This window comes from Schistocerca gregaria, chromosome 1, assembly GCF_023897955.1.
Source record: "Schistocerca gregaria isolate iqSchGreg1 chromosome 1, iqSchGreg1.2, whole genome shotgun sequence".
NCBI classification, from domain to species: domain Eukaryota; kingdom Metazoa; phylum Arthropoda; class Insecta; order Orthoptera; family Acrididae; genus Schistocerca; species Schistocerca gregaria.
The window spans coordinates 646738902-646752227 of NC_064920.1; the positions used below are offsets into that span (position 1 = coordinate 646738902).

Below are 13326 nucleotides of genomic sequence, written 5' to 3' on the forward strand. Positions count from 1 at the left end.
TTTTTTCTTGGTGTAGCAATTTTAATGGGCAGTAGTGTATTTCCAGCTTTTTCCCCGTCGAAACAAACGCTTTCTATCGCTTCGAAGCCATTTTACACACCCTCACTCAAAACACGGGAACAAAAGAACAATACGTGTGCCACTTCTTAACTGTGTAAGGAACAGAGCTCTGCTGACCAATGTAACGGTAGCCGGAAGCGTGGGAGGGGCCATCTCTATGCTACCTGCGATGCCGATCAGCAGCTGTATATATCGTGCCGTACCAACTGTGTACTGCAAATTTCTGTTTTAAAGAATAAAAGAAAAGGAAACAAGAAGTGAATCCCGACAAACACTGAATCTGGATTGATGAGGGTCAGGTAGCGAGGTTCTTATTTATACCTCTGACTTGTGTAGAATCGGTAATATGCTCGTGTAGCGGTTTTTCCCGTACGAACATACTCTGAAAGCGCCTCACTACGAGCAGTTCCATAAAACACGGCTGTACCCGACGACGGTTACGCCATCGGCTTTTTGGCGTTGGTGAAACCACGTGCAACCACTGCCTGCTTTGCTCCGCTGTCTCCTGGCCGTACTGCTACACACTGCAGTCAGACAATGCTACTACGTTTCCGCTGTTGCTTTGTGATGGCGGCCTTTTTGAACGGGTGTGAGCAGTCGCTGTATTCAGCGAGGAAGACCTTGAAAACTGATCCAGCACTGATTTTTACTTTCTCCACTATCGCCTTCTGATATGCCGGTCTTTCAGCACCGAGGCCTCCTTTCTCCTCAGAAAGAGTTACGCCTCTTTGTTCTTCGTCATTCAGTGTGTGCGCTATCTAACCACCGTGAGGAGGACTTGCTTAGCCTCAATTTCGGAAGCTGTTAGCGGAACGACTTTTACTCTGGACTGGAGTAAGCGCTGTTTCGAACCTTCCTGGCAGATTGAAATTGTACCGTACCGGGACTCGTACGGGGAATATTGCCTTCGTTCTGGCCTAGGCTGTGAGTAATCCATTTCTACGCCGTCTAAATTCTTGATGCACTAACATTCCTGGAAGAATAGGGTTTTTTTGTGTCATCAGTGTTCTCACTGGTTTGATGCAGTCCGCCACGAGTTCCTCTCCTGTGCCATGCTCTTCGTTACAGAGTAGCAGTTGCAACCTTCATCCCCAATTATTTAATACATGTATTCCAGTCTCTGTGTTCCACTACAGCTTTTATCCTCCATAGCGCCCTCTAGTAGCATGGAAGCTCTTCTCCTCAAGTTTTAGCAGATGTGCTATCATCGACTCCCTTCTTCTTGTGAGTGGTTTCCAAATGTTCCTGTCCTCGCCGATTCTGTGGAGAACCTTCTCATTCTTTACCTGATCAGTCCGCATAATTTCCAACATTCTTCTGTAGTACTACCTGTAAAATGCTTCGATACCCTCCTGCTCCGGTTTTCCCATAGTCCATGTTCTATAGCCCATGTTTCACTACCATACAATGCTGTGCCCCAAATAATACTCTCAGACACTTCTGCGTCAGATGAAGGCCTGTGGTTAGTACTTGTAGACTTATCCAGGAATTCCCTTTGTCAGTGTTAGTCAGCTTTTTACGTTCTTCTTGCTCCGTCTATCATGGGTTATTTTACTGCTTAGGTAACAGAATTCCTAGACCTCGTCTACATCGTGATCCCCAATTCTGATGTTAATTTTTTTGCTGTTCTCATTTCTGCCACTTCTCATACTTTCGGCTTTCTTCGATTTACTCTCAATCCATATACTGCACTCATTAGACTGTACATTCCACGCAGCAGATCCTGAAATTCTTCTTCTCTTTCACTGAGGATAGGAATGTAGCAACGAATCTTATCACTGATATCCTTTCACCTAGAATTTTAATTCCATTCTTGTTTCCTTCTTTTATTTCCATCATTGCTTCTTCGATATACCTGTATAGATTGAACAATAGGCTCGAAAAATTACATTCCTGTCTTACACCATTTTTAATCCGAGGACTTCGTGTTTGGTCTTCCACTCTTATTTTTCCCTCTTGGTTCTTGTACGTGTTGTATGTTACTCGTCTCTCCCTATAGCTTACCCTTATTTTTCTCAGAGTTACAAACATCAGGCATCTTTTTAAATTGTAGGACGTTATTTTCAGGTCGACAAATGCAATGAACGTGTCACGATTTTTCTTCATTCTTCTTTCCATTATCAACCGCCTCCCCAATGCCGTTACCTTTCCTAAAGCCAAACTGATCGTCACCTAACACATCCTCAGTTTGCTGAAATGCTGGCCTTTCAGCACCAAGGCCTGCCCGTCTCTTGGGACTCCAGGTTCCTCAGAGACATTTACTGCGCTTCTCCGTTCTTCGTAATCCAGTGTTCTCGCACTTGTCGACTCTTTCTGTATTAGGAATTGTATGGATGAAGCTTTTTCGAAGGTCTGATGGTTTTTCGCCAGCGGGAATAGCCGTTTTGTTGCCACTTTCCCCAGTGATTTTAGAAATCCCAATCGAATATTATTTATCCCTTCATCCTTTTTTTGTATTAAGTCGTCCAAAGCTTTTTAAAATTATGATTTAAATACTAAATTCTCCGTCTCTTCCCTGTCGAGTCCTGTTTCTTCTTCCTTCGCGTCAGCAGACAAATGTTTCCCTTATAAAGTCCATCTATTCACTCTCTCCTCTGCATTTAACAGTGTAATTCTCAGTACATTATTAAAGTTGCCGTCCTTGCTTTTAATTTCACCAAAGAGTGTTTTTACTTTTCCGTATGCTGAGTCAGTGTTTCCAATAATCTTTCCTCTTTCGATTTCCTCGAGAATATATATTGCAGAATAATACACTCCTGGAAACTGAAATAAGAAAACCGTGAATTCATTGTCCCAGGAAGGGGAAACTTTATTGACACATTCCTGGGGTCAGATATATCACATGATCACACTGACAGAACCACAGGCACATAGACACAGGCAACAGAGCATGAACAATGTCGGCACCAGTACAGTGTATATCCACCTTTCGCAGCAATGCAGGCTGCTATTCTCCCATGGAGACGATCGTAGAGATGCTGGATGTAGTCCTGTGTAACGGCTTGCCATGCCATTTCCACCTGGCGTCTCAGTTGGACCAGCGTTCGTGCTGGACGAGCAGACCGCGTGAGACGACGCTTCATCCAGTCCCAAACATGCTCAATGGGGGACAGATCCGGAGATCTTGCTGGCCAGGGTAGTTGACTTACACCTTCTAGAGCACGTTGGGTGGCACGGGATACATGCGGACGTGCATTGTCCTGTTGGAACAGCAAGTTCCCTTGCCGGTCTAGGAATGGTAGAACGATGGGTTCGATGACGGTTTGGATGTACCATGCACTATTCAGTGTCCCCTCGACGATCACCAGAGGTGTACGGCCAGTGTAGGAGATCGCTCCCCACACCATGATGCCGGGTGTTGGCCCTGTGTGCCTCGGTCATATGCAGTCCTGATTGTGGCGCTCACCTGCACGGCGCCAAACACGCATACGACCATCATTGGCACCAAGGCAGAAGCGTCTCTCATCGCTGAAAACGACACGTCTCCATTCGTCCCTCCATTCACGCCTGTCGCGACACCACTGGAGGCGGGCTGCACGATGTTGGGGCGTGAGCGGAAGACGGCCTAACGGTGTGCGGGACCGTAGCCCAGCTTCATGGAGACGGTTGCGAATGGTCCTCGCCGATACCCCAGGAGCAACAGTGTCCCTAATTTGCTGGGAAGTGGCGGTGCGGTCCCCTACGGCACTGCGTAGGATCCTACGGTCTTGGCGTGCATCTGTGCGTCGCCGCGGTCCGGTCCCAGGTCGACGAGCACGTGCACCTTCCGCCGACCACTGGCGACAACATCGATGTACTGTGGAGACCTCACGCCCCACGTGTTGAGCAATTCGGCGGTACGTCCACCCGGCCTCCCGCATGTCCACTATACGCCCGCGCTCAAAGTCCATCAACTGCACATACGGTTCACGTCCACGCTGTCGCGGCATGCTACCAGTGTTAGAGACTGCGATGGAGCTCCGTATGCCACGGCAAACTGGCTGACACTGACGGCGGCGGTGCACAAATGCTGCGCAGCTAGCGCCATTCGACGGCCAACACCGCGGTTCCTGGTGTGTCCGCTGTGCCGTGCGTGTAATCATTGCTTGTACAGCCCTCTCGCAGTGTCCGGAGCAAGTATGGTGGGTCTGACACACCGGTGTCAATGTGTTCTTTTTTCCATTTCCAGGAGTGTAGTTTAACCACAGCCGTGGCGTTCTTATGTGAAGTTTGGAGACTATGAAAGCGATGCTGGGAACAGTGAAGCTGTGTATGGAGCTCCTTAGTCATGTGTGGATAGCTGAATCGTAAGAGCATTGTCCGCGAAATACAAAGTTCTGTGTTCGTGTACCAGATTGGCACACAGTTTTAATGTTGGAATGTTTCTGTACACATTGTTATGTTTGTATCCGAGTTTTAACTGTTCGTGTGTTGTGTTTTGGAGCCTGACTTGGGCAACCAGTCCCGTATTAACCCAGACGACCGCGTAAGAACCACACTCAGATCGCCTTGTGCGTCAGTCGTCAACCCGTCGGGTCGAGGGAACTCTATCCGCGTCTGGCAGACCACCCTCCCCAGCATGTCAGTGCGTCGCATGCCAGGCGATGCGACCAGGTCATCCATCATCCGCATGTTGTTGACAAAACCGCAGCGATTTAAAAAGGCTGAGAGATACACCGAATTTTGTAATTTAAAGTGTCACATTATCTCGCGGAAGTAAAATTAAAAAAATACAGATAGGTAAATTAATAATAATAAAGAAACTATTTTTTGAAGGTAACGGAAATATTATTCCGCTTTCACGTTCCTGTTTATTTTATAGCGGCTGGCTGTTTCGTCGCCTGTTACTTAAACGTGAAAAGCTTCTTTATCGGTGCTGTTAATCTGGCGTCTCGGCTTTCTGCTCCATTAGCTCAAGAACCGGTAGCGGGTTTCTAGGTATCCCGTCTAATCAACCGTGGCCTAACGTAATGAGCCTTTAAGCAATATCGTGACAGAGGAGAATTGAAAACTGGTCCTCATTCTGCCGAATACCTAACACTGTTGAGAAGCATTAACATTAATCGCGTATTGTATTCTGCTGTGATACTTTTGGGCAAAACTGCGAAAATTAGAGTTCGTTAGTAGCTTATTAAGAGACTGAAATTCCGTTTTGCTCGTTGGCTGCACAGTTAACTTCCAGTTTTACTTTTATCAAAGGTCACTTATAATCATAAGACTAGCAAGGCTGCAGTTGTATGTAGCAGCCTTAGCACCACCGGAGCGTTACATGTCAGGCCGAATGCCACAAGAACCACAAGCAACTAAAAGTCATAATTCTAACTAAAATCCAAAGATATAAGCGAATGTCTAAAATGTAGCGTCAGCCACGACTGTAGTATAGTAGACGAGAGACATGTATTTGAATCAGCTTTGCACCAAGCAGAAATACGTCATTTTAGTGTTGGTATACGACTTTTGGAGGACACGGTCAAATATTTTCACTTGCCTGCTAGTGTGGTGAGAGATTCCCGCAAAACGAGATCTTTCAACCAAGCTTCAATGTTAACATCACGTTTTATTGTCTCCTTCTTTTGGTGGGAGGGACACGCTCATTAATATAGAGACACGTTCAATAAGTAATGCAAAACATTTTTTTTCTGAAAGCAATTTGGTTTTATTCACGATTCCAGTGCACGTATTATTGCCCACTCTTTGGCCACAAGCCCCTACTTTTCAATATAATCTCCGTTCAATGCGACGGCCTTACTCCATCTTACTGGGAGGGCCTGTATGCTCACATGGAGCCACTCTACTGGTCAACGTCGGAGCCAACGTCTTGCTGCATCAACAACTTTTCCATCATTCACGTGCTGCTTCCCGCGCAGTGTATCTTTCACTGGGCCAAGCAGATCCATGTCGGAAGGTGAGAGAACCAGGTTGTAGGGTGGACGAGGAATAACAGTCCAATGACGCTTTGTGACCTCTTCTCGCGTGAGTAGACTTGTCTAAGGCACTGTGTTGTCATAGAGACGAAGTTCGTTTGCATATTCATGGCGACGAATACGCCGAAATCTTTTTTTTCCCATTTCCTGAAGGTAACACAATACAATTCAGAGTTGATCGTTGGATCAAGATGCAGGATATCAAACATAATAGACCCTTCAGAGTCCCAGAAAACCGTCGCTATGACGTTACCGGTTGAGGGTGCGGTTTTGAACTTTTTCTTCGGAGGAGTTGTGGTGGGACGTCACTCCATGAATTACCGTTTTGTTTTCTGCTCGAAGTGATGAACCCATATTTCATCGATTGTGACAATCTTTGACAAAAAACTGTCTCGATTAGTCTCGCAGCACGCGAGCAATTCGGCACAGATGGTCCCACGTTGCTTTTTATGGTCTTCTGTTAGGCGGCGAGAAATGCCGGGAGCGCACATCTTTGAGTGCCCCAACTGGTGAGCGAGTACGTCAGAACAACCAACAGAGACGTCCGGTTGAGCAGCGACCTATTTTATTGTGATCTGTCGATCACCTCGAAAGAGAGTGTCTGCAACTCGTCTGCGCGTTCCAACTTTGAAGGAGTCACAGATGTGCGCGCCAAGCCGGCACGCGGGAGGTCGAACAGGTTTGCGCGACCTTCTTGCGATTATGACAGATGACTCGCCCAACGAATCACCGTGCTTTTGTTCTCTGCCAGTTCTATGTAGACATTCTACAACCGCCTATGAAGATCTGCGATGCCCTGGTTTTCCGCCAAAAGAAACTCGATGACAGGTCTCTGCTCGGAACTCACAGACGTTACATATAGTGCCGCACCCTATCGGAACTCATGAAACTTTAGGGGCTGACGCGGGAATTTTCTGTGATGTTCCACAGTAAATTCAGCACTTTTTCAACCAAAATTGGCCGAGAAAACAAACGTGTTGCATTACTTAATGAACGCCTCACGTATCTTAACGATACATAACTGAGACGTAATGCCATTTAGTGTTTTGTATTTTACAGCTGGCCGAGATGAATAACGTCTTATTTTTGTCTACTAAAGCCGTGGAGAGTAAAACCTGCTAGTGTGTAATAACCCATCACCACACACGACATCACACTCGTCCTCCGCTCCAAACGCAACACCAGCCCTGGTCATGATGGCGCATCACCGCCCCTGGTCATGATGGCGTCACCTACCGCCACCTCAAGAAATCCGCCCCTCCCCACCCCACCCCCTGTCATTCCTGGCTGTCCTTGCTACCCTCCTCTCCACTCGCTTTTATCTCGACCTGTGGTAGACTTCCCGTGTCCTGCTGTTCCATAAACCTAACAAACCCCTCTCTGATACCTCTTCGTAACATCCCGTCAGCCTCACCTCCGTGTTCAGTAAGGTCTTCGAGACTATCCTCTCCTGCCGTATTCACCGCCACTTTAACCAGCACCACCTTCTTCCTCTTACCCAGTGTGGCTTCTAGCATTCCTTCTCAGCTGACGACCAGATCCTTAACCTTACCAATCTTCTTTCCCTCCAACTTAACTCCCGTCGCTCCTCTATCTTTGTTTCCCTTGGCCTTCAGAACACCTACGACCATGTCTGGCATCCCGGGCTCTTCTTCAAACTCCTGACCTATGCTCTCCCTGTCAATTTTGTCCATCTCGTTGCTTCTTCCTCTCCCGTCATCCCTCCTATGTCACTATCCACAATTCCAATTCTTGTACCTTCTATCCCTCTGCTGGAGTGTCCCAAGGCTCTGTCCTTTCCCCTCTCCTCTATTTCCTGTACACTGCTGATATGCCCAAAATCTCCCCAACCTGTTCATCTCCTCCAGTTTGCTGATGACACCGCCTTCCTAGCCCTTTATTGTACCCTTCAACGGTCCCAACGTACCCTCCAAACCCACCTTGACAGTTCACCGCTTGGTACAACCAGTGGTTCCTCCGTATAAACCCCTCCAAGACCCTGGCGATCATCATAGGCCGCACCACCCACCCCTTCCGCCTCCATGATTTTTGTACCTCACCATTTATGGCCATCCTATCCACCTCACTCCTATCCTCAAATACGTTGTCCCCTTACTCGACCGCCACCTCACCTGAACTCACCATCTCCTTGCAATCCAACACAAAGCTCGCAACATACTCTGCCTCCTGAAACTCCTCTCTGGCCAGACATGGGGAGTGCATCCTTCTACCAGTCTTCACACCTAAAAATCCTTGATCTGCTCCATACTTTGTTATGCCAGCATTGCTTGGATTTCCGCCCCTCCCAGGTTCTATAAAGCCCACCAAATCCTCGAATGCTATGCACTCCATCTTGCCTTTTGCATCCGCCTTCTGTCCCCCATGCGCATCCTCTACTACCTCATCCGCTTTCCCTGCCTTCTCCTTTTCCTTGAACACATCTGCACCCTGTATATTGTCTCCCGCCTCCTGCCTTGTAACTCTTCATCTCCTGCCCCACCTGTCTTCTGCCTCTTGGTGCACTCCCTGACGCCCCTATTCTTTGCACCCCGCCCCCTCCCCTGCTGCACCTTGCTCTCCCCTCCTTTTCCATCCTCTCAGGCCAGGCAGGACACGGGAAGTCTTCCACAGGTCGGGGTAAAAGGCAGAGGAGAAGGGGACATTGTACAGGGTAGCAAGGACAGCCAGAAAGGAAGGGGGGGGGATCCTTGAGGCGGCGGTAGATGACGCCATCATGGCCAGAACCTCGGCAGGCCCCTGCTGGCAGTTTTATTCTTCTTCGTGTGTGCTTCATCTCTGAAAGTGGTTTTAAAGTGTCTTGTTCTGGAGTGTTTTTAATACTGTGGCTAACTTTTAAACTGTCCGTGTGACTTAAGTGCCCTTTTGTGCTCTACGAATCGCCAACTGTGTGTGTTTTTTTAACTTTATGTCGGCTTTTTTAATTGTCCCCCCCATGAACGTTTGCATGTCAGTGTATTTTTACCTGCATTATCTCCCCTTACTCTGTTTTCATGTCCCCCTTTCTATCGTCTTTATATGCATAATTTTGTTCTTTTATTAGCTGTCATGTCTCTCGGCTGAAGAGCAGCGGATTGTGCCGCTGACATGAAATCAGAATAAAGAAGAGGAAAAAAGTGTGTGACGACGCTGTTTGGTTGTGGGAATGTAGTTATGTCATAAGGAGAGCGATGTAAAAGCAGTAGTTAATTGAGTTTTGTAAGAAGTGTTACCTTTCCGGATTTCAATTGCTGTTGTCAAGGAAAAAACGGAAGTAATGTAGTCGAAATCTTGCCCTTAGCTAGAAACAAATTTAGTCTCAACCATCCGTTGCTCGAAGACTCCAATTTCAGAAGATGCACGCTTATTTTGACCCTCTTCCGGTGGACGAAATTTCTGGGAAATCGGGTTATGGCACTTGCCGTGTTCTGCCCCTGATTTGACGTGGTCTAGGGAATGACCAACGCGTGACATTGACCAAGCTCTTTCCATGAGAGGGTCTTTGGCTGTGGAACAAGTGAGTCCTCTTACTACGTAGCTTGAGGAGGTGCCACGGCAATGGGACAGTTTTACAACAAGGAAGTGGCAGGAGTGCTGTTAGGCTGTAGCGTGCCCCATTGGACGCTGAGTGTGGCTTACCGCTGTGCAGGGACGGAGAGCAGCACGGAGCCGGACTTCGTGGGCGCGCCGTACGAGTTCTGGGTGGGCAGCACGGTCCCGGTGGGGACCAGCGTGGGTCAGCTGCGCACCAACGCCGCCGTCGACGCCCGCTCCGCCGTCTTCGACCTGCTGCACAGCTTCCACCAGGGCGGTGAGTCCTCTCGGCCGGTCCACGGCTACTGCGCACCTTACCCACTGTTAAACAGTCCGAATTAACTCTCTTAACTTAGCGGCGATCCCGTCGTTTTATTCAATGTCGCTTGTGCCCGACATGAACAGGTGTGGTTTCTGAGACGTGTTTCATTTGCCGATTACAAAAATTTGTGAATCGACTCCCTTATTTTCAAATTTTTCTTTTCCGTCACGGATGTGAAGCAGAAGGTTCAATTCCAGACGCTGGAATTAGCAGAATTTGAGTAGAAACTGAAGCATAAACAGAGCCATAATGATCTTAATCACCAGATTCAGTTCCATCGTCACAGTTTAAATTAGGAACTTCTCCATAGGGTCTCTTGCACCAGCGTTTTACTATTGATAGAGACTCCTCCATCGGATAGGGGAGAAAACATAGGTACATGTTTTATGCTCTTCGAAACCTCAGGTAGGGAAACTACCAGGCAGTCATGTAACCTTTCGTCACTTCAAACAGCAATGAAGTGATGTGTTTTCGCCAGTGGGCTGTATGCAATCAGCACAACAAAGTGGATCAACGCGGTGACTAGACAGAATTACAGGAACGAGCTGCCGGGGCCTGCCATGGCTACGCCGTGAATAAAATTATCCGCTTCGTCGATGTGTGAAATCGGAGTTTCTAACGTGTCTCGAAGCAATGGTGTAGCAGTCGCTATACGTCAAATGACGTAATAACAGTGTGAAACATCCCCTTAGAAAAATTATAAAAATGGCAGTGCCGGGAAACCTGTACGTTATTTGATTTTCAAACAGCTGAGCAACACTGAACATTCCTCTTTTTACTTATTCTGATCATCACTAAACTGACACACAATATCTTTTTAGCGCAACGCACTCTGACTTTCAATAATCACTACAAAAGAATGGCCCTGACTAACCATAACCTATACCTTTCATCAATAACTTACCTCACAAACATCTTCGTTACTCAAACTACTGCAATACAGCGTGCGCCAAAAATGCCAGCTGAATAAAAGTTTCTAACTACTGAAGGCACAAACTACTGATAGGCATAGTTAGCAAATGAAAGATTTTGATAGAGTACAAACAATTTATTTACCTTAATAATGTCCAAAAGTCATCATATACATCAGTTCATGATATCCAATATTATAAATTTACTCTTCCTGATGGATGCACGTCCAGATCGTCCGCTCTCAAAATTCTACCATCTCTCTCCCACATCCACCACTGCTGGCGGCTCACCTCCAACTGCGCAATGTTACGCGCTGTTCACATCCAACTGCCAAACTCTACAATAGAAAATATTCCAACAATGCAAACCAGCCACAGACTGCACACAGCACAGTCAGTGATTTTCATACAGAGTGCTACGTGGCGTTACCAACATAAAAACCTAAACAGCCTACACACAAGTGGCAACATTGGATTATACAGTCAACCAGTTAGAAATAACTGTTCGGTACACTGACCTAGTTTTCGACACCTACGACGAAGAGTATTTTCATTAGAATGAAATTTTGAGGAAACGCAAAATTACATTGCGAGAAAACAATGATCAGAATTAAGATCAGGTACTCTCAAGTCAAAAATAAAATAACACACGTTCCAGCCTTTGCTACGTGTGCCTATCTAGGAAGAACATCTAACCTATGTAGACACCCTTAGTAGATGTCTAAACCTAGAACAATGTACCGAACAGTTATTTGCAACCTATTGGTTGTATAATGGTATGTTGGAACTAGTATACAGTTGCTGAAAAACAATTATGTTTAAAATTATAGTAAAGGAGTTGTAAAAAAATCGAAACCAATGGAGACTAGAGGCGAATGTATCTCTTGTCTATGACAACTGGTTCATTTCGTCAGGGTAAATTTTTACCAGTCAGACTATCTTTGTACCACTTACCACGTTTGTTTCAAATGGCTGCTGTTTTACCTACTAGGGTTCTTTTGTACTAGAAGTAGCAGTTTTATTAGTTGTGTGATTCGTAGTTGGTATTTCAGTTGTTTTTCTAACTCTCCTACGAGCTCTAGTACTTGTGATTATCCATTAATTGCGTTATTAGAATTATATATTAATAACTTCAGCTGCTGACGGGCGTTGATGTATATCAACGGGGAGAGGAGAAAATGTGTGCCCTGACCGGGAATCGAACCCGGGATCTCCTGCTTACATGCCAGACGCTCTATCCAGCTGAGCCACCGAGGGCACAGAGGGTAGTGCGACTGCAGGGACTATCTCGCGCACGCCCCCGGCGAGACCCATTCTCACTTTGTACGTCCACACAATACATTCGTAGTGTCCCTATCCAACACACTAATTATTCGTGGAAGACATTCTTACCGAGTCTCGTAAGAGTTCGGGGAATGTGTGTGCACCCGCACAGAAGAGGAAGGTCATGGCCGATATTGCCAGACGTTTATACTTATATGGATATGGTGTCTGTTCTTTCGGACATGTCTGAAAGAACGGACACCATATCCATATAAGTACATTAATTGCGCCTGTTGTGAAGAAGGCTTCTGGCGACAGTGGTTTGAAATGAACAGTGCCAGGTCAATAGAAATACACCCCTGGAAATGGAAAAAAGAACACATTGACACCGGTGTGTCAGACCCACCATACTTGCTCCGGACACTGCGAGAGGGCTGTACAAGCAATGATCACAGGCACGGCACAGTGGACACACCAGGAACCGCGGTGTTGGCCGTCGAATGGCGCTAGCTGCGCAGCATTTGTGCACCGCCGCCGTCAGTGTCAGCCAGTTTGCCGTGGCATACGGAGCTCCATCGCAGTCTTTAACACTGGTAGCATGCCGCGACAGCGTGGACGTGAACCGTATGTGCAGTTGACGGACTTTGAGCGAGGGCGTATAGTGGGCATGCGGGAGGCCGGGTGGACGTACCGCCGAATTGCTCAACACGTGGGGCGTGAGGTCTCCACAGTACATCGATGTTGTCGCCAGTGGTCGGCGGAAGGTGCACGTGCCCGTCGACCTGGGACCGGACCGCAGCGACGCACGGATGCACGCCAAGACCGCAGGATCCTACGCAGTGCCGTAGGGGACCGCACCGCCACTTCCCAGCAAATTAGGGACACTATTGCTCCTGGGGTATCGTCTCCATGAAGCTGGGCTACGGTCCCGCACACCGTTAGGCCGTCTTCCGCTCACGCCCCAACATCGTGCAGCCCGCCTCCAGTGGTGTCGCGACAGGCGTGAATGGAGGGACGAATGGAGACGTTTCGTCTTCAGCGATGAGAGTCGCTTCAGCCTTGGTGCCAATGATGGTCGTATGCGTGTTTGGCGCCGTGCAGGTGAGCGCCACAATCAGGACTGCATACGATCGAGGCACACAGGGCCAACACCCGGCATCATGGTGTGGGGAGCGATCTCCTACACTGGCCGTACACCTCTGGTGATCGTCGAGGGGACACTGAATAGTGCACGGTACATCCAAACCGTCATCGAACCCATCGTTCTACCATTCCTAGACCGGCAAGGGAACTTGCTGTTCCAACAGGACAATGCACGTCCGCATGTATCCCGTGC

At 47.6% G+C, this 13326-nt stretch overlaps 1 protein-coding gene and 1 non-coding gene across 3 annotated transcripts in view; one reads left to right on the top strand and one right to left on the bottom strand.

Moving 5' to 3' along the window:
• Positions 1-13326, top strand: part of LOC126361083 (cadherin-89D) — a 380910-nt gene that overhangs the window by 280325 nt on the left and 87259 nt on the right. For both annotated transcript variants that reach the window (XM_050007764.1, XM_050007765.1), the window contains exon 11: positions 9610-9771. In XM_050007764.1, the coding sequence (XP_049863721.1) occupies positions 9610-9771 (162 nt within the window). The remainder of the gene's footprint in view (positions 1-9609; positions 9772-13326) is intronic.
• Trnat-ugu (transfer RNA threonine (anticodon UGU)) lies at positions 11911-11985 on the bottom strand. Its single transcript has one exon. It is a non-coding gene; the product is annotated as a tRNA-Thr (tRNA).